Source organism: Cucumis sativus, chromosome 6 (genome assembly GCF_000004075.3).
Source record: "Cucumis sativus cultivar 9930 chromosome 6, Cucumber_9930_V3, whole genome shotgun sequence".
In the NCBI taxonomy this organism is placed as follows: Eukaryota; Viridiplantae; Streptophyta; class Magnoliopsida; order Cucurbitales; family Cucurbitaceae; genus Cucumis; species Cucumis sativus.
Window position 1 is genome coordinate 19,725,719 of NC_026660.2, and position 25,953 is coordinate 19,751,671.

General features: G+C 33.6%; 1 protein-coding gene across 6 annotated transcripts; it reads right to left on the bottom strand.

The window, feature by feature from the left end:
* Positions 1 to 25,468, bottom strand: LOC101213454 (exportin-7). Of its 6 annotated transcripts, XM_031888008.1 has the most exons (30): positions 24,857 to 25,468; positions 24,742 to 24,768; positions 24,351 to 24,599; positions 24,099 to 24,259; positions 23,271 to 23,336; positions 19,990 to 20,107; positions 19,759 to 19,868; positions 18,972 to 19,067; positions 16,292 to 16,415; positions 15,411 to 15,478; positions 13,207 to 13,293; positions 12,943 to 13,095; positions 12,772 to 12,867; positions 12,549 to 12,608; positions 12,341 to 12,459; positions 12,162 to 12,249; positions 11,470 to 11,574; positions 11,290 to 11,394; positions 11,158 to 11,210; positions 10,997 to 11,060; positions 10,768 to 10,902; positions 9,521 to 9,633; positions 9,120 to 9,213; positions 7,662 to 7,881; positions 7,106 to 7,236; positions 4,037 to 4,183; positions 2,979 to 3,107; positions 2,306 to 2,404; positions 1,391 to 1,429; positions 1 to 665 (listed from the first exon to the last, which is right to left on the bottom strand). In XM_031888008.1, the coding sequence occupies exons 3-30, from the start codon at positions 24,586 to 24,588 to the stop codon at positions 528 to 530; spliced, it is 3,156 nt and encodes a 1,051-aa protein (XP_031743868.1). In that variant the 5' UTR covers positions 24,589 to 24,599; positions 24,742 to 24,768; positions 24,857 to 25,468; the 3' UTR covers positions 1 to 527. The 6 variants fall into 6 exon arrangements, with proteins under 6 accessions (XP_031743868.1, XP_031743869.1, XP_011657453.1 ...); XM_031888009.1 differs by lacking the exon at positions 24,742 to 24,768 and having other exon boundaries at positions 25,081 to 25,468; XM_011659151.2 differs by having other exon boundaries at positions 19,759 to 19,865; positions 24,742 to 25,468.
* Positions 25,469 to 25,953: the final 485 nt, after the last annotated feature.

Below are 25,953 nucleotides of genomic sequence, written 5' to 3' on the forward strand. Positions count from 1 at the left end.
AAACTAAAAAACAAATCTGCTTTTCTTCTATTATCAACAAGGTATAAAGAATATTAGACATCATTGTACATTACATCACCCTCTAGACACCTGAAAAGCTGTTTTCTAAAAAGAATTGATCTAATATGAGCATCTACTTAACCAAACTAAATCCCAAACCACCCTTTTTCAGATATCCAAAAGTTACTACCATTTCAGATCTCTAATTGAACTAATACCAATCTTATTCAGCACAAATATTAAAGACAAATCATAATTGGGGGGACACAAAAACATACCTTTACTCACTGTGGAGACCTGTTTCAAGTGATCCGCTTTTCGCTTCTTGGTCTTCGGCCAAACGTTACTATTATGAAAGAACACTCTGCTCAGGACACACTCCAATCACCTGATAGAATTTGTTCTTTTTCATTTCTTTCGGTTTGTCTTTCTGTTCTTTTTTTCCTTGTCATTTTTTCCCGTCCCCCAAGAGAACAAATATCATGAGCAGACAATTCATCGTCAAATCAGATCACAAGGAATCCAAACTATTTAAGACGAAATTCATGCCTAAATACAGTCAGGTTTTGAGTGAACTTGTCCTTGTTCTTTGAATCAAGGCTTCGCGTGACATCGGCCATTAGTTTTTCAAAACAGAGGGAAAGGCGTGGGTGTTGATCCACTGCCTGCATTTTGACACAACAAATGAGCGTTAAAAAAAGGGGAAATTAAGGAGAGCTGAAATTAAAGTTACCTTGCACATCCTTCAGATAGGAAGAAAAAAAAGGGAGAAAAAAGAACATTTTGGTGCTCAGGTTTTAATATGGGAGCCTAGAAAATGAATTATAATTAACTAAGTTCCACTATTATTCGAAATATAAATTTTACCTGAGGGACATTTTCAAATATAGCAAAAAAATTAGAACTATTTACAAACTGTAGCAAAAAAATTGAAACTATTTACAAACTATAACAAAATCATCAAATTCTCTATAGCTCATTTGAGTTTTTCTTGCAATATTTTGTAAATTGTTTCAATTTTTTACTATTTATGATAAATTCTCTTTTTCTTTTAAAGTAACTAAGACACAATAAAGTCAAAAGACTAAAAGTGAGTATTTAAAAAAAAATCGAGGTTAAAGAATAAATTTTGAAACCTAGGGGATCAAATATCAAAACTTAATCTAAAATGTAAAATTGCAATATTTTGAAACCTAGAGAATAAAACGAAATCAAACTCAAAATGCAAGGACTAAAAGGGTAAATTTGTAATACTTTTAACAATAATCTTTCATTTGATTATTTTTTATCCACATTCACTCCTAACGTCTAAGTTTAAAGGCAGTTTCCTGCAACGTTCATCAATACCAGTCAATTGCATTTCAATTTAATAAGGGAAAAGGCAACTTGCCTGGGAAGCCAAGATCTGGGTCTTCAAATCGGTAAACATCTGCAAACAAGTGATAGTTTTAAAGGTCACGTTCTAGGTAATACTGATCAACCATTTATTTGCACGCCCAAAAGAAAAATAATGATAGACTGAGAAAAGTCTCCATTTCTCTCTACCCGCCTCTAAGTTGTTATAGCTTTTGTTCACTCTATGATAAATTGATAGTTGATGTTTCAAATAGAAACAATAGATCAATGATATAATTTTTCATTTGAACACAAGGAAATAGATGAAAGAAAATAAAAAAGCGAAGTATGTGCTTCACATTTTTAAAAACAGTTTGTTGGTGGATGTAGAGGAATGGGGGTCAGGAAGGAATTAGAGAACCAATCGAACTTCTGGAAATAAAAGGGTGGTGTAATTCTTGATTGCAGTTCTACTTAATAAAACAACAAATTAGGAATAAGTCACCTACAATCATTGCAGTTCTACTTGTTAAAATAACAAATTAGAAAAAATAAAGAAATTGCAATTGATAACCATTTCAACAATAATAATTAAGAATACAGCAAAATTTAAAAAAAATTGCAAATATAACAAAACTATCACTGATAGACTTCGTATGGTCTATCACTGATAGACCAATATTTATAACATGGTCTATCGGTGATAGATTTATATAATTGATAGAATTTGACAAATTTTGCTATATTTGCAATTTTTTTGAAATGTTGCTATATACTTAATTATTTTGAATCTAATTGCTAAATTTGCAACTATCCTTTAGAAATAAGTCACCTACAATCATAATTGACATATAATTTGTTCAAATGAGACGCAAGCAAAGGAAGCTAATAGTCACAAACTTTCCTCTACCTAACAATTCATACACTTCTTTTAAGATTTAATAAATGGAAAGAGTGCAAACCATTGTACCTGTTCACTTATAAGTATCAAGCTCAGCATTGGTCTGCTAAGACTCCATTGGTTACCACAATCCTCGAATAAAACGATCTCAAAAAGGGTCTTCAAAATCTGCAAATGTGACAAACATATTCTTGTATCTCAGAAGAGAAATATTAAAGATTACAAATGAAACAAACCCACAAACAGGTTAGGTTAGATAAACTGAACATAACTAAAGCTGTCACTTGAGATTTATCTTATAATTTCTCCCTCCCAAATGGGCTCAGGTCAATGAGTTAATGTAGATTTGTGTACAGCCATTTATTTCTTTTAATTATTTGTAATGTTATTTCCTTTTATAATTAATTACCTAGATAGAAAAGTCTCTTGTATTACATTTATCCATTGTGGGGAATTTTCAGCAAAAATAGAAAATCTCCAAGGTAACAGTTAATAATAATGTTCGATATAAGAAAAACTAATGGGGTAAAGATAACCTAATAAATTACCGTACAAAAGCTGAAAGCTACTAGGTTATGATCCATTTCAGTTATTTCTTCACTGAAATAACACCCTATCAGTTAGCCTGATATAGAAAACTATAGAAACTAGAACCAAGATGCATTCTTGACTTGAATAAATTTGTACAGCCAATGCTAGAAAGTTGAAAATTCTTCTGGATGAAAACAAGAAAGTTTCTTACTTCTGGAAAGAAAGTGGGGCAATCTACAATGTGGCGAGCGAGGTTAATCGCAGCAGGTGAAGATGGAGCCTCTCCCATGGTGATGTTGTTGAAATAGAAAGCTGCCAAGTTATCAACAGCTGATGCACACTGCAACAGAAATTAAAAGACCTCAAGATACATGTGCGCAATGCGGAATACATTGATTAGCCAAAAGAAAAGAAAAAAAAAATAATTTTATCGAGTGATCATTTGATAGTTGATTGAGAACTTTTTGGAAGAAGTGTTGAAACTGAAAAACTTTAGGGGAAAATGGACTCAGTGGATTTTATTCCGTGGCTGCATTCCTAAATTTTCTATATTTATAAATAGTAGACCTAAAGGAAGAATTTTAATCTCATAGCGTTCATCAAGGCGATCCACTTTCACCATTTTAATTCTTAGTGCATTGATTGAGAATATGCATTATAGAAGTTATTTGAGGGTTTCCTTGATGAAAAAGATAAAGTTCTTTCTCAATTCTTGGATAGATGGAAACACTTCAATGTTTCTTGTGAAGGCCACTCAACGATATCAAGTATCCCCTTATACTATATGTCTATTATTCGTTGTTCCATCTTAGGTGAGTTTGGAATTTGATTGATTAAGGTGGATTTTTTATCGGGAAGGACAGTGGTGGAAATGCTCCTTTGGAATTTATTGTGGTTTTATGTTTGTGTGTGTGTTTTCTTTTATCAAAGCTATCTAATGGGATCTCCAAATCTTCAAAGACAACATATTTCATAGTTTTATCATTTTGAATCTGCTAGAATGAAGTTTCATGGTGAGTCGTGACAAAAGAAAAAAAAATCATCACGGTGTTCTCTCTCCAAGACTTAGTAGATTTTTCTTCATTTGATATTAGCTTAAAGGGTTGCATTATTCTTGAAAATTTAATCCTTTATTCGTCGTACTTTCCAAGCCATAATCTCTTCCCAGAAATTCAATGAAATGTTTCATTCTTATGTTTAAAAATAGAAAATAAACAATAAGCGGAAAAAAGAGAATTGTAGAAAGAAAAGCTATGCAAAATCATGTACCTGAGATGAGATATTTGTATCCAGACCTTTGAGGCCAGATTCGAGAGAACCAGCTATATGCATGAACGTGCTTGTGTCAAGATTTAGAATAAAAACAATATGACTGCTGAACAAAACCTCCAGAAAAGCAAAATAAGCCCTGGTCAGCTGCAAAGAAACAGTGAACCGTCAAAAGAAAAGTAAAGTACAAGGAAAATAATTTAAAAGTCAGATCTCAAGAATCCCCAACGGGCATTCAGTCCAGAAGAAAAATAAATAAATTGGGATCAGATCCAAGGATGTTCGTAACTCCCCAGGATCAAGAGCGAAATTCAAATTCAACAACTGAAGGCTTTTGCATTCTCCTGTGTCCCCTGCAACCCGATTACTCCTTGCTTGTCTTGAAAACTTATAAGAGTGTAAGTTGTCTCCACAAACCAACACAGGTCTTTTCAACATACTTTGTCCTCTCTCATGCATCCTAGGAAAATTCTCGAGAGGTTATCAACACAGGTTTACTCCAAGCTAAGCACACTTAACTTTGGAGTTCCTTTGATTGAGCCACCAAAAAGGAAGATGCGCTTTGTTGGTAAAATAGTAACTTTCAGTTCTTTTAGGTCTTTCTTAACCATACAATTTACATTCACATCATCGGGATCCTTCTAATTCAGATGTGATATAGGTTCATATATGTCCCCCTTGGTTCATCCCAACAACTTTCGCTTGGTTCGTCCTCAAACTAGAAGAGAATCTTCTCTAATACCATCTGTAACACCCTAGACTCAACAATCAGAACCCGGATTCAGCAACTAACAACCCCAACATTCCCTTGCGTTCCTTGTGACCCGAGTATGTCGTTCTAAGAAGATAAAAATGAAAGTACTATCTTGATGGGGCATGTCGAGAATCCCAAATTATAAAATGAAGGGACCTCACAATCTGAATAAGATAGATGAGTTGCTCCTCTCATTGTCAATTGGTTTTGAGATGGAGCTTTGTGCTATCTAACAGTCTTAATAGGATAGAACGGCTGAAAAATTAGTTTTTCAAATGTTAGCTAACATTCATGTAGAGTTTCAAAGTAGCATTGTATGTTCCCGTTCTTAATGCTTTGATTGGAGAAAAGGTTGTCGATATAACATTTATTTTGGTGTTGTCCAATGAAACTTTTCATACTCCGATTATTAAGTGGCCTTTCCTTGAGGAAGTTAGTGTAACTTATTTGCATGAAGAACTTTTAAAAGATGACTTGCTCACTGAGCAGTTGCTGAGAAGCTCTTAATAATGCATGAAGCATTTATAGATTTATTATTACAGGGCTGAGCTCTATTTGATTATAATTGCCTCTCATTCTAGATATTTTTTGTTTCACACCCAATGGGAGTTTGTATTCCTTAAACATTTATTATTTTTCATTATATCAATGGGAAATATTCTTGTTAAAAACAAAAGTGCCTCACTCTTGGAGCTGGAGATTAATGAACAAAAAGGCCAAAGAAAGAACGATAGAAATAAATGGGGCCTTCAATGACTTAATTACTCCCCTATTGCATCATCAAAAAGAAAAGAAAGGGCAGTGCAAAGTTACAATTAAATTTAATTTGAGCAACAAGAAGTGCAAAGTTACAATTAAATTTAATTTGAGCAACAAGAAGTTGGAGCAAGTTATGGTGTGCAGGTTATGATTAAATTTTTATTAAGTTAAGCAATACCTTGTAGCAGTGGTGGATTTACCAAGGGCCAGAGGAGCTTGAACCCCCCTCAATACTAAAACCTTTAATATTATTAGGTAAAAATTCTTCCCGATTTCAAAATTGAACAATATTGCTCTGGGCAAAAGTGTTTCAAGCCCCCAGTGGGCTATATGTAAATTTCTTGGGTAATCATAATTGATGACCATTTTAGGAATAATAATTAAGGATATAAACATTTAAAAAAAATTGCAAATATAGCAAACCTATCGATAGATTTGTATGATTTATCAATGATAAACCAATATTTACAACATGGTCTATCGGTGATAGACTTCTATCATTGATAGAATTTGACAAATTTTGCTATATTTGCAATTTTATTAAAATGTTGTTATATACTTTATTATTTTGCATCTAATGGCTAAATTTGCCACTATCCCAAATTTCTAAGTTAAGTCCAGTTTGGGCCATCCTTGCGCGTGTGACAAGGATGGAGATAAGTAGTCTATTAATAAATGTTATTATAATTTATTGTATCGAAGCTTTTTTTTTTGGGGAACATAATTTTCATTTCAAATTTGTTCTTCGAAATTGATTTTGTATATCCAATATAAGTAGAAATGAACAATTTAGGAAATAGGAAAAAGGAAAAAAGAACAACAATTAGTTCACTATTTTGTAAAAAGAATGAATCTCATCAAAAGAAATCATATAAAAATGTTTACATTTTTTTCCAAACTCTATTACCTTTTGTTGATGTATACAAAATTTAGCTGTACTTTATATCGAATAAAAATAATATAAAAAATAGTTCAGTTATAGTTTTTAACACAAAAATTAATATAAAAATACAATGTACGTCAACATAATGTACTAACCCTAAATTTTCAACATTATTTTTATTAATGCCTATACTGAGAAAGAAATAGATCAATGATCATAAAATAAATAGCGTTAGTTTTATATATACGTTGAAGAAAATATTACTGATAGTCGGAGTTGCAATTATACCCTTAAACTTTCAAAATTAAAAATTAAGCCATCAAATTTATCCAAAGTTTAAAATTAGATTTTCAAAGTTACGTAATTGTATAAATTGAACTAGACTACTAGTTAAATAATTTTGAGGATTCAATTTTTATCATTAGTTGGTTCAATTTTTACCATGATCATAAGCTTGAGGGTCCGACTGTCGTTTTTGAAGGTTTGAGGATGTAATTGCAACTACCACCATACTTTAGGGGTGGTTTTAACAATTTGCCAATTTGATAATATAGATAATGAAAGGATTGTGCATCAATTATAAAATATAAAAGTTTGATCACGTATATATGATAAGCACGATGATCATGTACTTGAAACTAAAATCATAAGCCATGGGAAAAAGTTTACACACCTTTCGAAATGCCAATATGTCAGCCAAAGGAATTGAAAGTGTCATCTTTAAAGCAATATCCATTGCATCAGAAAGTGCTCGGTCACCATAGAGTTCAAAAACCCCGAAGTTGACATAGTTTCCAGCAAGAGCTGCGGCAGCAATTCATAGAAAACTTAACAGCATAAGTTTCAAGTTCACACGATAGTTCTTAAAATTTTAAGTTCACATAATAGTTCCTAAAATTTCTCAGAGAACAATGATCTGATTTTCATTTTAATCAGCACAGAAAAACCTTTTACGATGTGCAGTATTGCATGAATAACCTGACCAATACAAGTGAACTTAGAAATGTGACTCTAACTTAGAATCATAAGCTACCCAAAGATTAACAAGACCTAACAAAAACGACAAAATGGATGCAGCCACTCACAAAGGTAAAATTAGTGGCTGACAAATGTTAACAGCATCTTTCAAAACGAAATTATAATTTCTAGTGCTTGAATCAAAGACAGAAAGAAAAATATATCACCCACACAAATAGTAAGTTACAGTAATAAGATGGTTATATACTTGCCTCTAGTTAAAATAGTCAATGAAATCCATATTCCCTTGTATTTGAAGGCATATATATCAGCTGGGTTTGGGAGAGATAAAATCCTTGATCCATAAGCAACAATTAGTTTGCTGACTTCTCGGAAAAGAAGTATGCCATTGGGAGAAGATGAGTCAAAAGTCAAGCGTTGTGCTTTGTTTAACACAAACTCAGCCATGAACTTCAATAATGGGGTTGTTACCTGTATATATTAATCAATATAATTCAATACGTGTTCTATTCTAAATAAATATATATAGAATATAGTTGTAAAATCTAAAGAAGAGAATACGCGGTAATAAATGGAACAGTGAAATACATTCATGTTTATGACCAGAAAATATGATGCAAAAAATTGGTTTCCGATATAACCAAGATGTTAAGACACGCTGGTAATTTCAAGACCACAAAGAAAAGCCGAACACGATCCTGCCTTGTAATTTTTAATTGACATGGTGCGTCAACTCTAACTTGTTAAAAGAAATAAAACTTGAATTTTAGGAAGAAATGAAAGGTCTTCTTACAGAAAAAGGAAGACCGTCTACCAATAAAATACTTCAAATATGAAGAAAAAAATATATTAGTATCCAATATATAGATAATATGAAGAAAATCCAACACTTCACTACATTTTGAGTTTTGCTACTCCATGTAACTAATTTTCCTCCAAGAAAAGAACAATAAGCAGATCTATAAGTATTTCAAGCCTAATATGCATCACTTCAACTTGAAGTTGGTCGTTCTTTTTATGAACCTATACCTATGTTTGATCTCGATTTTTTGCAAAAGAATGTTTTTTTTTTCATTGAGAGTGACTTTTTCCTCCATTAATTAATTTCTTTTAACTAAGCGTGATTTTGGTTTTTTCTTTTCTTTTTTCCTATTAATACAATTTACATTTTATCGTTTTCTAGACTACTAGGCGTGAAGTTTGATTTGTTTATATTATTTTCATATACTTTAAATATAGTTTTTTTTACATAAAGTAATTTGTTTTATAAACTAAGCTTTACTTTCTCCGAGGCATATTTTTTTTATATCCGTGAGTGTTTGCGCTCGCTTATGCGCACCTTGACTAATCCTATGAAAACAACCTGTCTGACCCTACAACATTTGGGTGTCAAGGAAATTCCTAGGAAATTAATTCCTAGATAGGGGGCTACTATGGAAGGCATAACTTTAAAAAAAATATTGATATACTTTAAAAAATATGTAAATGCCATTTTCTTCTTTTAATCTAAATAATGCTTTTATATCTTTTAAGTTATTGTACGTTATTGCTATTTAATTCAGACTTTAATGCCTTTGTACATCATGCTTTTTCAATACATATATACATAATACAGGCATAGAACCCTTTTTCTATTAACAAGGACAGCTGCCTTCGTAAAATGATAGTGTCAACAAATAAGCGTGAATAATTAGCTATCTATCAAATACCTCTGGCGTGTCTGTCCAATGAGAAATGCCTTTCAAGAGGAGAAGGATATGTGCAGGGTACAACCAATCAAATAGAAGTCCGTACGTTCTGCGACTGAATTATGAAGGAGAAAGCGTACATAAATAGGTCAAAGGATTGAGATCGATGTTTTAAAGCTCAAGGCATAAGAAATTTTGCATTTAAGCTTAGCAAATCTTATTTTATTTATAGTTAATAAAGAAGGATGAACCCTAATTATTATTATATTTTTCAAACTAATGAAAATACCCCAAAGGCCAGGGCTTATTGCCTCACGGCTTCACATAAGACATGCGCCTTGCCGTGCGCTAGCGTCTAGGTCAATGCCTGGGTGGGATTTTTAAAACAATGATGGAATAATAATAAACTTTAAACAAGTTACCTGTTTGTGGCCATAGCAATCCCTCGGAGATCTCTCATCAACCCAATAAGTGCATATTTTACAGCATCGGTACGAAACATCGACTCGGGAGTTGATTCCAATTTGATAAAAACCTAAAATATTACAAATCTCAATTGACCAAAAGCTAGAACAAGCTAATTATATGAGTAGATACAATCATAGACCTTCCCACCACGGCATCGTAGTTATAAAATCAATTTTCATTTCAAAGGTGCGAAAGCAAAAGGACAAGACATTCATAAATGAGCACGCCAACTTTCCCAAACGATAGTATATTTCTTCATTTCATAAATTATGCTCCACACATGCAGTAGCCATACCTTACTTGTATATATTTTTGTTTTGATTAGTTCTTCACGTCAACCAGTACTACATACGTACTCAAAATAAATAAATAAAGTACCAGTACTAATCTCAGTCCTCAAACTTGAGGTTGAATTAATTTTTGGACAAGAAACAATATATTAAATTGACAAAAAGGGATGGATACATGAAGATTTCAAAAGGCTTTCCCAATTTGAATGATTTTAATAATTTTTTGTTGAGAACAAACCACTTTTCCTTTCACAGCAAAGAAAGATTCTTTGCGGAAAATACAAAGATAAAATTCTAAATCACTTTCCAAATTTACTTGCTTGTAATATAGATGTCATCCAACTTTTCATAGGGAGACTGATCACTAAAAAAACTCCCAAGGAGGAAAATTTAGAAAAATAATAAGAAGCTCAACTAGAAGCAATAATTATTTTTTTGTATTTACACCTCCACTAATCTCACGAGACAGCCATCTTACCCTACAATACTTAGGTGTCAAGGAAACTGGTAAGAAATTAATTCTTAGGTAGGTGGCCACTAGGCCAACCCATAATGGTTAACTCATGACCTCTTAGATAGTCATCATTGAGATTACGTCTCATTTTGCACCACTAAGCCAACCCATGAAGGTTTAACTAGAAACAATAGTTTAAAATCTAAATGAAGAAATAATGATTCAAGTAGTGTGTTTTTTCATTGGCAAGGTTTTATCATTTAGAAACCTAGACCAATAATTTGATAAGATTTCTAACAGTGGCAGGTGAGTTAGAGAAAGAAAGATGTTTCTACTTTTATATTCTTCTTGTCTCCATTTCAAAAAAAAGTTAGAGAAAGAAAAAGATGGACATGCGCATGTCCAGCAAGTATACACATCCGTACGTATGTATTTGACAGAAAATAGAGAAACTAACCTGCAACAGTGGTTCCATTGAAGATTTAAATTTAACAGGGCTTTCCTCCATAAAAATTAACCAGCCAATGGTGTAATAGAAGGTTGTCCTACTGCGTGAACATCTGTATTCTTCCAAAAAAGGAAACTGCTCCCTCTAAAATTTTAAATGAAATGTGTGAAGGATATAATATAATTTGACTCAGATAGATGAGTAAGGAACTAAAAAGATATCATTGAGCAAGTAGTACCGTATGATTTGCAACAATGAATTTAACAGTATCCAATTTCAAAAGCAGCTTCCCTGTCATATATCTGACAAATGGGGGGAGAGAGAGGAGACAAGAGGGCAATAAGCAAACTATAACGTATGATTTAAATTCTTTAACTAAAATACTTTAATAGGATTTACCCAGATGCCAGCTCCAGAAACAAACTCAAAGTGTGATCAATGACCTCCTCACTCTGGGAATATACACAAGGGCCTGATTTAAATCCATAACACCCAGCTATCATAATTATAAAGAATGACTCAATCTTTCACCTCAGTGTAACACTTGAGATTTGTTGCAATCTTGCTGACAATCACATTCAACAGTTGAAGATGATCATTAAGTCCAAGGAGTTCAGACAACCGCGCATATAACTGCTGCAATTGAAAAGAGAATAAACAGATGTGACATGTAACCATCATATAGAACTGAATGATATATTTATTAATTACCTTGGAGGAATGCATTGCCTGGTCACCCACGTAAGACTTACGAAAATTCTGGAAGAAGGTAAGAATAGCTCGATCAAGTCTTTGCTTGCTTGCTTCACTGTACCTCTGCAGAAAGCAAAGGTACATGAATTTACAGGTATGAAATTTGCTCAAAAGGAACATGTTAGGTATTTAAGCACCTTGGAGAACCACACCCCCCCAAAAGCCAGCTATTGATATTAGAAATTTTCCCTAAAATGGAACCAACTGATATGCTATTTTCTACCTTTGAGGGCACTAACTACCTCCTTACAATCTTTTTCCTAAAAGGTGTATTTTTTGCTTTATTGAGCATTGGGTATTCAATAGCCCAACATTTAAAGCAATCACCTTTACTTCCTGTACTCAATACTTCCTTCCGTTTTTTTTAAAGGGTACCACCCTTTTTATTAAAAGAATGAAAAGAAATTCTCCAACCAATCAGTAGACAGAAAAAGATAAGAGAGATAAATTATCAAAAAGGAACAACAAAGCTCTCCTGACACATTCTTTTGTTTCTTATGTTTCATTCTCATGACTGGTTTCTTTCAATATGGTAAATTGTAAAGATTTGTGGGTCGGATGTGTAGATACACTGTAGCTCAAATAATTACCAGTCCTGCACGTACCATTGGAGAGAATTATAGAAACATTAGGCACGCATTTCGGATTACCTGGCTATGTAGACCATTGTCTGTAACATTTATCAACTGCAACACACGAGCTGACAGTTCAGCATCAAGAACTTCCTGTGATTCCACACTGATCACAGTAACAGCTAAAATTAGGAAAAGCTATCAATCATTATCAAATGAAATTTCCACCGTCCTGTGAAGATGAAGAGTATTCTTACCTGCAACCAGTGCATTGTTTTATCTTAACGATAGCAGCTATAATATGAACGACCCATGCAAGCTTGGCTTCAATAACAGAAAGTTCACTATTATCACTACCTTGAAGCCGAGCTCTTTCCTATTCCAGTCAAAAAGATATATAAGCGACTAACTTTACCACCAAGAAAAATAAGATTTCAACGAAGTCACACCCATCAATAACCTTACCGTATATGTTCGCAATATGGGCTCCACGATATTAATGATGCACAAACTACTGGTTTCATACTGCACTCAGGTGAATGCATAGGTCAAAAGGCAAAAGGTACAAAATCAAAACATGTAAAGCTGAAGCTAACTTTATAAATTCCAGTGCGCCGGTAATAAAAGTTATTGTCTCAATTAAAAAACCAAAAAAGAAAAATGAAAAACTACACAAGAAGATTTAGACCTGAAATCTGCAGAGGTATGGAAAGCAATCCAGTTGATCCTGTAAGACTTCAACATTGTCTAATGGATTCTCAGAAAGATCATCCTGTAATCCAGCCTGCACATTATAGAGACTTCTTATCTTTGCAAGCAAAAAATGCCAAGTCACGAAGAAGAAAGACAAGTCACTTACCTGCACAGAGTTCAACCTTGATGTGATGAAACCTTCAGTAATTTTAGGAACAAACTCATCCAATAAACTTGGAGCATCGCCTTTCAAATATGGAACAGATGCTACCAATCTGGACCATAGCCCTAAGAGATAGTAAACGCTGCTGCTAGCCCACTGGCAACAGCCCATCATTTTCATTAGTGATGTACACAGATAGGATTTGTGGAAGATATATACAGATTATTCAGAAAATACTCCAATAGAGAATCAACTATTTCAACAGACCTGCCAAGAATGCAAGGACTTCAAAGTAAACTCTGCCACCAAACGTATCCAATCACTATAGCCCTCCACATTGACAAGCTCAGTCAGCTGCAACGTTTAAATGTGAGCTGCAGTCATATGAAAGCTTCGTATTTGATAATTTAGAATATCCATGTTAATCATAGATCTATCAGACATAAAAAACAGATGACCAAATCCTGGGGGAAAACTTATAATCTATACATCAAAGAGCAACAAAGAAACAAGAAGCTCGTTCTACTGTCATAGCATTTGCTCATTGTATAACCCTCTTGTACTCTAAGCTATTGCTCCTATTTTTATTAATGCATGAGTTTGTTTCCTTTTCAAAAAAAAAAGAGCAAGAAAAATAACAGGTACGATGAATTAAAGAGTAGTTCAGTGGCTACGGAACATATATCCTGTCAAAATCTAACGTTCAAATTTGAGCCAATGGATGGAGTTGCTTGCTGACAAATTGTTAGGCATCCACTCCAGATCATCCATCAGTACAAGAGGGATAAAAAGGTCATAGCATGGAACGCAAGTTAGTTACACTTTGAGTTTGATGTAATCTAAACGATAAAAAAGAACTTCCGCCAGGAATCAAATCAAGTCTTTATTATGAATCAAAAGTTACCAATACAAGAAGACAACTCCTCTATTTATAGAGAATGGTAAAACAAACCAATCCTAATCCAAATCTTAACTAGTCAAAGAAACTAATCCAAATCCTAATAATCCAAGGAAACTGATCATAATCCTAATCAATAAAGAAGATTGTTCCTAATCCTACTACATCAGAGTCCTTTTTCAATCACGCTCTTTCCTCCACCGAACCTTTTGCTTTCTTCAATTGCATTTTTTTGTGCAAATCAACTCCATCTTTTATCACGTCTTGTTCGTCCCTGCCTACATCATTACCCAATTTGGTAGCTCCATCTTTAACACGTTCCTTCTTTGCTTGGAAATTTTGTGTCGGTTCCATCATTTTTCTTCACTCTCCTTTTCATTTGGTCTGATTTTTGCATGGTCTCACTGTTTCAAGATTATTTACTTTAACTGACAACTTATCTATATTCTGCATCGTTTTTCCCAAAGAACGTTAAAGGGTTTTTTTCGTTGTTTTTTTATTTTCTTCAATACTACATGATCAAAGTACACATTTTGATGGATCCTTGAGTATATTTCAATCTCCTGGTAGGTATAGAACTGATTTATTGACTTTTATTTATTTTTTTAAAAGAAAACAGAACCATTACAGTAATGAAAAGATACTAATGCTATGAATACAAGGATACAAAGAAATAAAACAGAAAATACAAAGAATATGCCCACTATAACCAACAAAAAGAAACCAGAAGAACAAGGCAGTGAAAGCCTTTAAGAAGCCAAGACAATGAGAGAAGAAAAAACAGGTTGCAACTTAGCTTTCCTATTCTAAAGGAGAACTTCCTTGTGAATAGGGATCAACCTTTCTTGATCGTGTTCTATAACCAAAAAAGTAATTTCAGGCCTTTAACGTTTCTCTTGGGCTGTAAAAATTAATTCTTGATAATTCTTTAATTTTCTTTTTTTTTTATCTCAAATTTTAAAGGGTACCCTCTAAATATATGTGGGTTATTTGATAACGAGCACAATACTAAAAGGTCCCTCTTGCAATTGGCATCACCAAGAGTTCTCTGATCTTCCATCAGCAGAGTCAACGTTGGTTTAGGCGGTTGATCTGTTACCAAAATTAATGTAGACAAAGTAGCCTCAAGGAATAATCTTCTAAGAATCAAGCTTGTGAATCTTTTATTAGAATGATATGTCTCATACAATAGGGAAGAGGCTCATATCTATAGAGTTTATTGTAAATGAGGTAAAAGGAGAATTAACCTAGAATATTACCCAATTAACCCTATTCTTCCTTCATCAAGATTTATGCTTAAATTGGAATGCTTTTGTCTATCAAACTTAGTCTTTTTATTTAGAATGATGATGCCTTAGGATTTCTTTTATATTTGTATATGTACTTTTTTAAGGTAGAAGTATACGTAGTTATTGTTTCCATGTACTTTGAGCATTATTCTCCTTTTATTTTCTGCAATGAAAAGATTTGTCTCCAATTTCAAAAAAATAAAAAATAATTATAATATATATATATATTCATACAAGGCACTTCTTTCAAGTATAGTAGCTATACAGCATGTGAACAGGAATACCTGATAATTCACTCTAAAACGTCCAAGAAGACGACAATATTCATGGTAATTATCATGATCAACCAAACCTGGAATACCAATAAAAAGTAGATTTTTTTAGAGAAACATTTCACCAGAATTTGATAAAAATTAGATACACTGAGGAAAAAAATGAATGAACGATCAAACTAAACCAATTAGCAGAAAGAAAAAAGAAGGGGGGCTGGGGGGGGGGGGAGAGAGAGAGAGAGAAACTAGGTTTGAAAAGAGCAAACAGCTTTTCAAGATTACATGGTCAATTAGGATGAAGTTAACAAAGGCAAACTGGAAACTTATTGTGATACATTAGCAAGTTAAAAGCTGGTTAGCCATGAAGCATAATAATCACCTCTTATACAGATAATTCTTATAATCCTATCATTTTCACAAGTTCCAAATTTCACCGTTTATCTAACATAAATAATGAGCATGGCCAAAATATCAATTTTTTAACCCCTTTTTCTTTTCATCTTGGAACATTAGCCTCTTTTATTCCCTTAGTGAAAAGTAGGTATCCGTTTCATGAAAAGTAAATAATAATAATAATTTAATAACCATGCAACAAGGATGCAGCAAAAGGCCACTGAAAACTCCATGTAACTCACACGGCACCCCCACAAACATGTAAAAATACAAACAAAAATAAGTAGAATATCCTTGCCACAAATTTCTTTTATAAAAAAAATTGTATTTAAGAGCCCAAGGCAAGTCATGCTTGGAAAATGACTTCTAGTTCGCCCCCACCCAACCATTCCCCTCCTAAATATATTAATTTAATATTAAAAAATAAAGGGAAAAAAATTATAAAATGAACCACAAACATATACATATATTGACAGTAAAGGGTGCAATAATAAACGCACCTTGCCCAGTTTGTAGGATTTCTTTAGTTCCTGTCATCAGATGGGCCAAAAATTTTGAACGAGCGGCATCATTAGTAAACAAAGAACGTCTTACAGAAGCTAGTCGCACCAAGCATTCCAGTGCCTAGAAGAAAATTTTGGAAATTCATCAGAAAGTATGTTTAAACCGAAAACATAAATGAGCATATGAATCCAGAAATCAAGAGAATATGGATGAATAACTATTATGTTTCCAAACAAGGATATAACAAACGTCTCTATGCCATTCATGACCACAAGAAAAAGATAAAGCTGGAATATAAACCAAATTTCTTAAGGTACCGTTCCACCAACTGTTTCAAGATAAGGGGAAACCTTTAGTAGGCAGCCTTATTTGCTGACAGATCAAATTGCATCATATCTTCAATTCTCTCTTAAAAAACTATCTTGTTCTTCTCCTTCACTATGCACAAAAGAATTGCCAAGAACACCTTGTTACTTCATTAACCTTTCTTTTCTCGGTTACAAAGTCTCGAGATGATGGGAGGCCTTGATTTTGAGGGCTTGATACCTAGAAATTAGGCTCTTTTAGCAAAATGGGGCTGGAGGTATTTCAATGAAGAAAGTTCATTCTAGTGTCCAATTGTTCAAAGTATTCATGGTAAAATTACTTTAATCGACATAGATACGAGTGGTAAGGCTAGTCTCAGTTTCCAGAGCGCTTGGATAAGCATTCCAGAATGTGGTTAAATTTTGATGCTTTGGCTACTTTTAAGCTTGGAAATGGTGATAGAATTGCATGCTGATTTGATTCTTGGATTGAGTTAGTTCCTTTGAGCTTATATTTCCTGGGGCTATTTATGATTGCTCTCCATCCAAAGGGCTCCGTTTTGGATCAATGGGACAAGACCTCTTTGTCGTGGTCCATTTTCTTCCATCAATTATTAAAGGAGAATAAGATCATAGAGTTTCAGAATCTTCTTGGTCAAATTTCAGTTAAAAGGGTGTTAGAGAGCTTGGATCTGCGAATTTGGTTGTTAGAAGCATATGGGGCTTTCACAATAAGTCCCCTTCTTCCCCTTTAGATAAGTGATAGACCACCAATTGTAATACAATATAGCAGAAGAAAGACAAGTGGAATTGCACGTGCACAGGTGATGGAAGTGGAGGAAATGGAAACAACCTTAGTGGGGACCACAGATAGTTACATGGGGGGAGGTTAAAAGGGAGAGATGGAAGGAAAGATGGGGGGGTGGTTAATCAGTTTCTGGAAGTGGAGGGGCTGTATTTTCTGGAGAGCAGAATTACAGAAGTTTTTCAGTTACTTTAATCTTAGAAAGTGTTTTCCATTATCGTAAATTACTTTTGATGTTTGAATGTTTTATTTTGAACTTGGTTATTGTCTGTAATAGTACTTGTTTGTTCTGTGTTTTCAAGACTGGTTTGAGTATTGTACTCTGTAATAGTTTGGTTGATTAATGAACAAATAAGTACCATTACTTGGTGTTCTATCAATAATTTGCTATTAAAGCCTTAAAGAAGACTAAGAGCCCGAGACATGTCAATATACCTGTGTGGATAATGATTTTTGGTTGCTTGAATTGTTCTTTGGTAGCGCAATGGAAGCTTCCCTCTCATTGTTTATTTCCATCCATTTGTCCTCTTTGTTCTCTTTTCTCAACTTTAGATGGGTGTTTGTTGGTGATTCTAAGACAATATAGTGAGATTCTGATTAGTCCAGCTTTGAAGTTTGGCCCTCATTTATTTTGGGCGAATGCGGTTAAAGAGTTGCTAGCTGAATTTTGGTTTGAAAGAAACCCAGGGGTCTTTCATGATAAACATTTTGTTGGATGGATTGTTTTGAAGTTGCGCAGATTAATGCTTCATCTTGGTGTACTCTTTCCAAATCTTTTGAAGTTTTTTCTAGTAAAGATGTATGTTTAAATTGGAGTGCTTTAATTTTTCTAGCATATTGATGTATTTGAGTTGTATTGTTATTTTTTGGAATGCTTTTTAATGCTTTCATTTTTTCCGTGTATGCTAAGTATTTGTCTTTTACTCGGTTTCTTGTATTAGAATATGATGAGGGTAATATGGGGTACCCTAGTTGAGATACCTGGGTACAAAAGGGGTAACCTTGTTAATTCATAGTTTTCTTTCTTTTTTTTAATTCTTTGGATTGTTCATGGTTTTCTATTTTTTGGGATTAAGCTATTGTTTCCTTGTATCTCACTATTGTACTTTGAGTATTAGTCTCAATTCATTAACGCTCATTTCATTATTTTAATGAAGAGGCTTATTTTCATTTTAACAAGGAAATGCCTGACTAAGAGAACAATCAGTCGTGAATGGCAAAACCAAATTGATCTCGCATGTGTTAAGGTTATTTTTCTTAAACAAGAAATAAAACTTTTCATTGATGTAATGCTTAGACTAATGTTCTAAAGATATAAACTCTCTGAGCGAGTGAATGGCAGAAAAACTGACCCATTCCATGATCATCTAAAGGTATTTAAACAATACATTCATTCATCTAAAGGCAAGTTACCTTAAGCCAAGTTTCAAAAGAAACTAGTACCCAATAAACATTTACAATGAATAACTTTCCAGCCAAAACTTTATTTATAAAAAGTTGGTAGAATTCATTTGATCTCAAATTAGGTATCATAATATCTCCAAAAAATGAATAAGTTGTACAAACCTCCTTGGAAAGAGGCGCTTTAGTAATGGCATAGTAATCAAAAAATATCTGTAGAGTCGAAGGGTCCTCCAAAACTGGCTTCCAAGCAGATGGAATCTGCAAGGCCACCAGACACAATCCATGATCATCCCAATCTCTTTATATTTTTTGGATAAGAAAGTTTCATCAGTGAACAACCAGTTAAAAGAAAAATAAAGAGGATACTAGATCTCCTCCTATGTCCTACCCTCGAAAAAAGAAAAGAGAGACTAGAGTTAGCATTACTCATGATAAAAAGGGGAAGAAGAATGAGAGAGAGAGAGAGAGAATATAGAAATATAACAAATATTTGGTTGAAGAACGTCATAAAAACAAACTAAATCGATGGGACATGAGCATCTCAACTCTTAGCATCAAATTGTCCAGTTCCTTTCTGACCACAAACCTCAATTATCAATCATAACAGTAACAAGTCACAAGGCCTTAACTTGGCGAACAAAACAACCTTACTTATTGATGTCTACATCACTTATAAACCTAAACAAAAAAACTATCTAGGAAATTGCTAGGTCTACACCACCTAAGGCCAAAACTCTGAAACAACTCACCATATTTAACTAGACTACTAGAGAACTTATTAGTGAAAAACATGTGTTAAGAAACTTTAAATCTCTCTCATAAAGAGCACACCATAAAAGAACAAGGGTAGCTTCTTTTTCATAAGTTTGTTGCAGGTGTTACGCATCCCAAACTTCCGATCTTCAACAACAATATTAAATGATAAATAATTGATAACTAAATGAAATACCTGAACAGTCCCAAACTCTTCTGAGCTTTCATCAATTGAGGTCCCAACAAAATCAAAAGATAAACACTTAAGCGACAGAGAAAGTGCTAATTCTTGCAAACGACCAGCTACTGTAAGTCACATAAAATAAAATCCATCATCTAACAAGCTAAATTTCTAAGATAGAAAGGTTAAAAAATTAAAAAATATTGGTTTAGTCATGTTGACAACTCAGCAATATTAGCACATTACCATCGTTCTTCAACTGACATAAGGATGTTAAAGATATTTGGAAGATTTGGAACAACGCTTGGTCCCTGAAGGCACAAGCCACTCTCCGATGATTGGTTGAAGGGAATCCTTGATTAGGCTAAAAATTCAACAAGTCAATAAAAGAACAAGTTGAAGCGCATAATAATATACAACATGAAATTCAACATAAAGGTGCTTGAAAAGATGAAAAAAAAAAAATCCACATTATTGCAGGCAACCAATTAAAACTACATAAACATGAGCAGCAAAATAGGTATACTGATTCTGAATGCAAATTTGCTGTTACATACAAAATGAGAATTTTTATTAATTGAATGTCAATCATTACAACCTACAAGATATGGAAGATGAGTGATCCTCTATGAAGACCAAGGAGGGAGGGAGAGTCCGTGTGTGTGACATTACACCACCATAAATATAAAAATATAAATTTAAAAACTAAGTACACGAAAGCCCCCAAAAAGCCAATAAACATGCTTTCCTCCAACAAGTATTTGAACATAACCACTGTCTAAAATCTTCGGAAAATGTCTTCACCTACAATCAACAAGTAAAAGTTTAGTTTCTAATCCTCATAAATATGATCTAGAGTGAACTCAAAACCATGTAGGAAAATGATCGATACAGAAATGTTCCTATCCTAGCAATAAGTAGTAAAAAGTCTAATTACTCTAGGCCATTTGCCAGTACCTACGCACAAGGGTGTTTTTTAAATAAAACCCTACATTTTATTTCGAATAAATGTAATAATAAAGCTCAGAAGAGGCCCAAAAGTCCTATCTAAAAAACTAGTGAACAAAAGCAAAGCCTGGGAGCATAGAAATACTTAATTATTATTTTTTTTTAAATAAGAAACGAATTTAATAGAAATAGAATGACTCAGATGAAGAAATATAAAGAATTAGACACCTAAATGGAAGCTAAAGTTAATACTCCATACAAAAAAGTCAGACATTTTTGCACTTGTCTTCAACAAGGAGCAAAATTATCAAGAAAAATCAAACAAAACATTGAATGACTTTTTTCTGGATGTAGAAATAATTTCATTGATAAATGATATAGAGCAGGAAAAACTTCAAAGACCTTTAGGTGAATTAACATCGATCTCTAAGGTTTTTTTTTTTATCTAGAAATGACAGCTTTCATTGAGAAAGAATGAAAGAATACAAGAGCATACAAAAAACAAACAAACAAAGAAGCCCACAAAAACCCCACTAAAGAAAAGAGTTTTCAACTGGGTAAGATATTGACTAGAACACAATGACAAACGGCCATTGAAACCGAAGCCCAAAGAGAAATATGAAACCTCAGCAAAGACCAAACCTCAGTCGGGCCTCTCTCCACACCCTTAAAACACTATATTGTTTCCCTCTCCCCAAAGATCCCACAACAAATGGGAGAAAGAATCCAAGATCAAACCTTGCAAAGATCTCTATGTTAAATAAGATAAGTTATAGTGCCCAAAGGGATGCTTAGTTTCCCACCAAAAGAAGGCAGTAGAATGAAACATATTCATGAATGATAAATAACATAAATTAAAAAACTGCATACATGTGCTGATTGGAGCACTTTTTTGTGATTATTTAAATTCGGGTCCTTTGTATAGACACCGTTAGTAGTAGCAGCAGCAGCATTGGCTGCCTTTTTTTTCTGGTATTGCCACTTCTATTTTTTCATGTATCTTCATGACAGTTTGGTTTCTCAATTAGATATAGTGATGGTGGACAAAGTAGCAACTTTTTATAAGAAACGAGTATGTTTGTGTATATATGCTCCAAAGAGAAGATACACACAAAAGATTCATGGAATTTTTCTATTCCACATACAACTAACTCGAGGAAAGAATTTTGGAAAATCTCAGCTCCAAACCAACAGTCAACTCATTCAACCAACAGTGATATACATATATAAATCAAACAAACATAAGTAATCAATCAATTAATTCAATTGACACATCACAAAAAATGGAGATAAATAAAAATCAAATCAAACTTTCTTTTAACCTGTCACACCTACCATCTACAGCCTAACCATAACAAACCAAAAGTCTAAGAACTAACACGTTTATCCACAATCCAAGAATTGCCATTAGCAGTTGACTCCATTCTAGCGTTAATGCACGAAAGACGCCACTAAAAATAATAACGATCATAAATTGGTCCTGCTGTTTCTTATCCATACTATCCAAACTATCATCTAAGTTCTTCAAGAATTCAAGTTCTCTTCTCTACTCCTGACATCTATTAAGTCGAAAACAGGAAAGGTAGAATAAATCTCCTCCCAGTAAGAAAAGAACCTGCAACCATTTAAAATATCCCAAGAATCTAGGAGACACTACCTACAGAAAGCCCATCACTAAAATTTGCAAAGGGAAAACAAACAATCTAACGTATAACTCAAAATCCAATCTTGAGACTTAATATCGTATGATGTGATGAGCTAGTTTGACAGCTTTGGTCAAATTCTGGTGAATTTCTTGGATAGAATGCTTCATTAACAGCAAGCATTGAGTGGAGACTTAAAGAGAAAGGATTTCGGGAGAAGAAGTGGACTGACTCAAAGGGATTGACCCACATCAAATCTATCTCAAAGTATATGGGAAACTTTGAGGTACTTTAGTTTAAGACTGTTCCCTGCATAAGTACGGAAGTAGAAATTTCATCATCATTTAGAGAAGCCCATCAAGAGCGGTAATCTTTAGAAAGCAAGGAAATAGTCCTCCCAAATTGGAAGAATATTATTGAGTACAATTTTTTCCGTGAAAGATCATATATACCTGTTCATTCGAATCAAATAACCCACAAGAGATTATAATAGTGCACTGGCATGTGGTAGATTCCTTCTTATGATTTTAACACCAAAGAAGTATCCAACTGGGAATAATGATGAACCCTCCACAGATAACTACTCTCGTCAACAAAATATTCATTATGAATCTATGATCAAATTTAGGGGGTGTTTAGTTGGGTTGGGTTGGATGGGTAAAAAAACTCACCCACCATTTGGTTCACGAATGATTAAATAGATTTATTATCTCGTTATTGATGTGAACTCAGATTTTTCACCTCATTATTCTTGTCAACTCTTCAACTACTCCCCATAATAATTACCAACCAACTCTACTCAATTCTGAGCGACAAACACCCCCTTAGTAATTTCAAGAAAAATAACTGCTAAAGAAACATCAGCATTTAACTTTCCCTTTTCCCAAATGGAATCGTCATTATCACATAAACAAGGGTAGCGATTAGAAAACCAACCTGATTCATCTCGGATACAAGTTGGTTCAATATCTTCAAACCGATGGCATAGTGTTCTGATGTTGCCTGCATGCAAAGAGGAGATTTAAGCCAGTCTCCCAAACAAAAAGACATCACGTGGAGGGCTAGCCAAAAATGATAATTTAAAAAATATAAGGACTAGCCAAAAATGATAATATAAACAATATAATTTTAAGAAATATATATGAGCAACTACAAGAATATTTTTCACCAGTACAAGAATTTTAAAAACATATCAAATGGGCCTTGTATAAATTTACCATGGAATGACGACGAACTTCAGTTTAACAACTTTAATCAATCTCTAGAACAAATTTTTGAAGGGGGACTGGATGCTAACCAAACAGAACCCCTTTATCTCATTTTTGTACTAGTATTGTCACAGCATATTTTTCATACTGATTCTGGTTTAATAATTGTGATTTAACAGGAAACTCGTTCAACCTAAATGTTGAATGTAGACTAAAAGAAAATATTTGCTAGTTGCTGTGCTACGTGGTTGCATTGCATGAGACTTGCATTAACAGTAATGCCAGCTAACAAAAACAATTAATAACTCATAAATAATCATAATGGAAATTAATATCCAGGCCTAATTACAATTATGACATATATCAGAGACTTTTTTTCTTATTGATCAGAAAATTTTCCTTAAATTTAAGCCGGATGAGACATTCTCCCACTACAACAGCCAATCAGATTATAAATTAATGGATTTTTTGCTTGTGCTGGTGAGAAAAGGGAAGTGGGCACAATGCCCGCTCTAGATATGAACTATGACGTAGATTTTATTAATGATCACTTCACCTGTCCCAGGAAGTTTGTAGATTCTTTAACAATGTCTCGAAATCGGTCATCGTCAAACCATCCGAACTTTGTGAGTCGGCATAGTAGCTGAATTAAAGATGCACTGACAAAAGGCTGCAAATCAGGCCCTCTAGTGGCCAAGTAGTTAATAAGATAGCCTCCTACAAGTAACATTCATGACTACCATTTAGAAATCAGATATAGCATGCCGATAAAAATAAATAAGTTGCTGTCAAGAGACTCGAAAAATACGAATGTCTAAACGGAGCTGCAGAGCTAGGCTATGATCGGTGACTTGTTTCAACAAACTTGAACTCGCAAGCATCAATGCATAAGGAGTCAATGCATGGTCGAGAATGTATTGACACTGGGAAATGTAATCAGTATTCATGGAGAAGCATTTCAGAGTGTTTTCAGCGTGGGCTCGCTCCACAGAGTCTTGAGAATTATAAAGTCTTTCACACAATGCCTCTAACTGAGCTAATTCCATCACTTCGTACTCTGAAATAACGAATTAGCAAACAGTCACTGATGTCTCAGCGTTATTTTCAGCTATGCTAAGCAGTTCAGTCTGTTACAACATCATAGATCTTCACATTTTAGATTCAATCACCCGCTAAAGAAACAAAAAACAAAAACTCACTTCGTTACAAGAAATCAGCAGAGTTGGCTGTACGCGAGCAACACAAATCTTAGTGCATCGAGGTAAAGGCAGAACTAGAAAAACCAAAAATCAGAGACAGATGCAAGAAAAATACACTTAATCTGACGTTGGTTTCTGAATTGAAGGATTTGCACAGTAAGTACGGATTCAGGATTTCTTCTTTAGCTTACAACGTTTGATTTCAATTTACAGCTGATATATTGATTGATGTTATTCAGAAAATCCATATACAGATAGAATCAAGTTATCATCATCAACAACACACCAGCTAAACATTTTAAGAGCTTGTGGAGTAAAGTATCAAGTACAAGGACGAACAAAGAACGATGTTACAAGCGTCGGAACTGTCCTCTTCTTCCTGGTGGATGGAAGCAAAGGACACCGATGGATTCAAAGAGGAAATTGAAGATCGCTACAAAGATGAAAACAAGGATAGTCAGAGATTGAGAGGAGGCGACTTTTGGAACTGGAAACGTGAATGAACGAACGAAGCTGTGGAGGTTCGATTGGTCCTCTTTCTCACGGCGTCTTGAAGAGAGAATTGATCGAAATTTACGAATAGCACACAAGAAAAAGAAATGAAATGAAATGAAATGGCGTCTTGAAGTGGCATCTGAATGTGCAAATAAATTTTACTACCTTGGCATCAATTGTAAAATTTGTGTTTTGTAAGTCCTCAATAACAAATTCCCATAAACCAAGAGGAAAACTTTGCAATATTCGCTGATTTTCTTATCATTTCATTCGCCACTCTATACAAAATAATTATAATAATACCAAAATATTCCACCACCGTTGAAAATAAACCAAAATATTTTGCTATATTTTTTAAATAATTTTTTTTCATTCGAATAAAAATATTCCGTTCTTTTATTTTTATTGATTTTAAATTTAAAGATTAATATCATATTTACTAGAAAAATGTCACTTTTATTATATTTGAAATAAATCAATACACTCTCTTTCAAGACACGAATTTAATAATTGTATAAGTTCAATGTTGGAAAGTTTTTCATCAGGATTACTTATATAGGATTTTAATCAGTTGAGTTGTACACAAATTAAGAAATAACTATTATTGTTTTACGTGATTTTTGACAAAAATATAACATGTAAGAACATCAAAAGAAAAAACATGCACACAAAATATGAACTAGAAGAGTGTGTACCTCACACGCACTATCATAATTC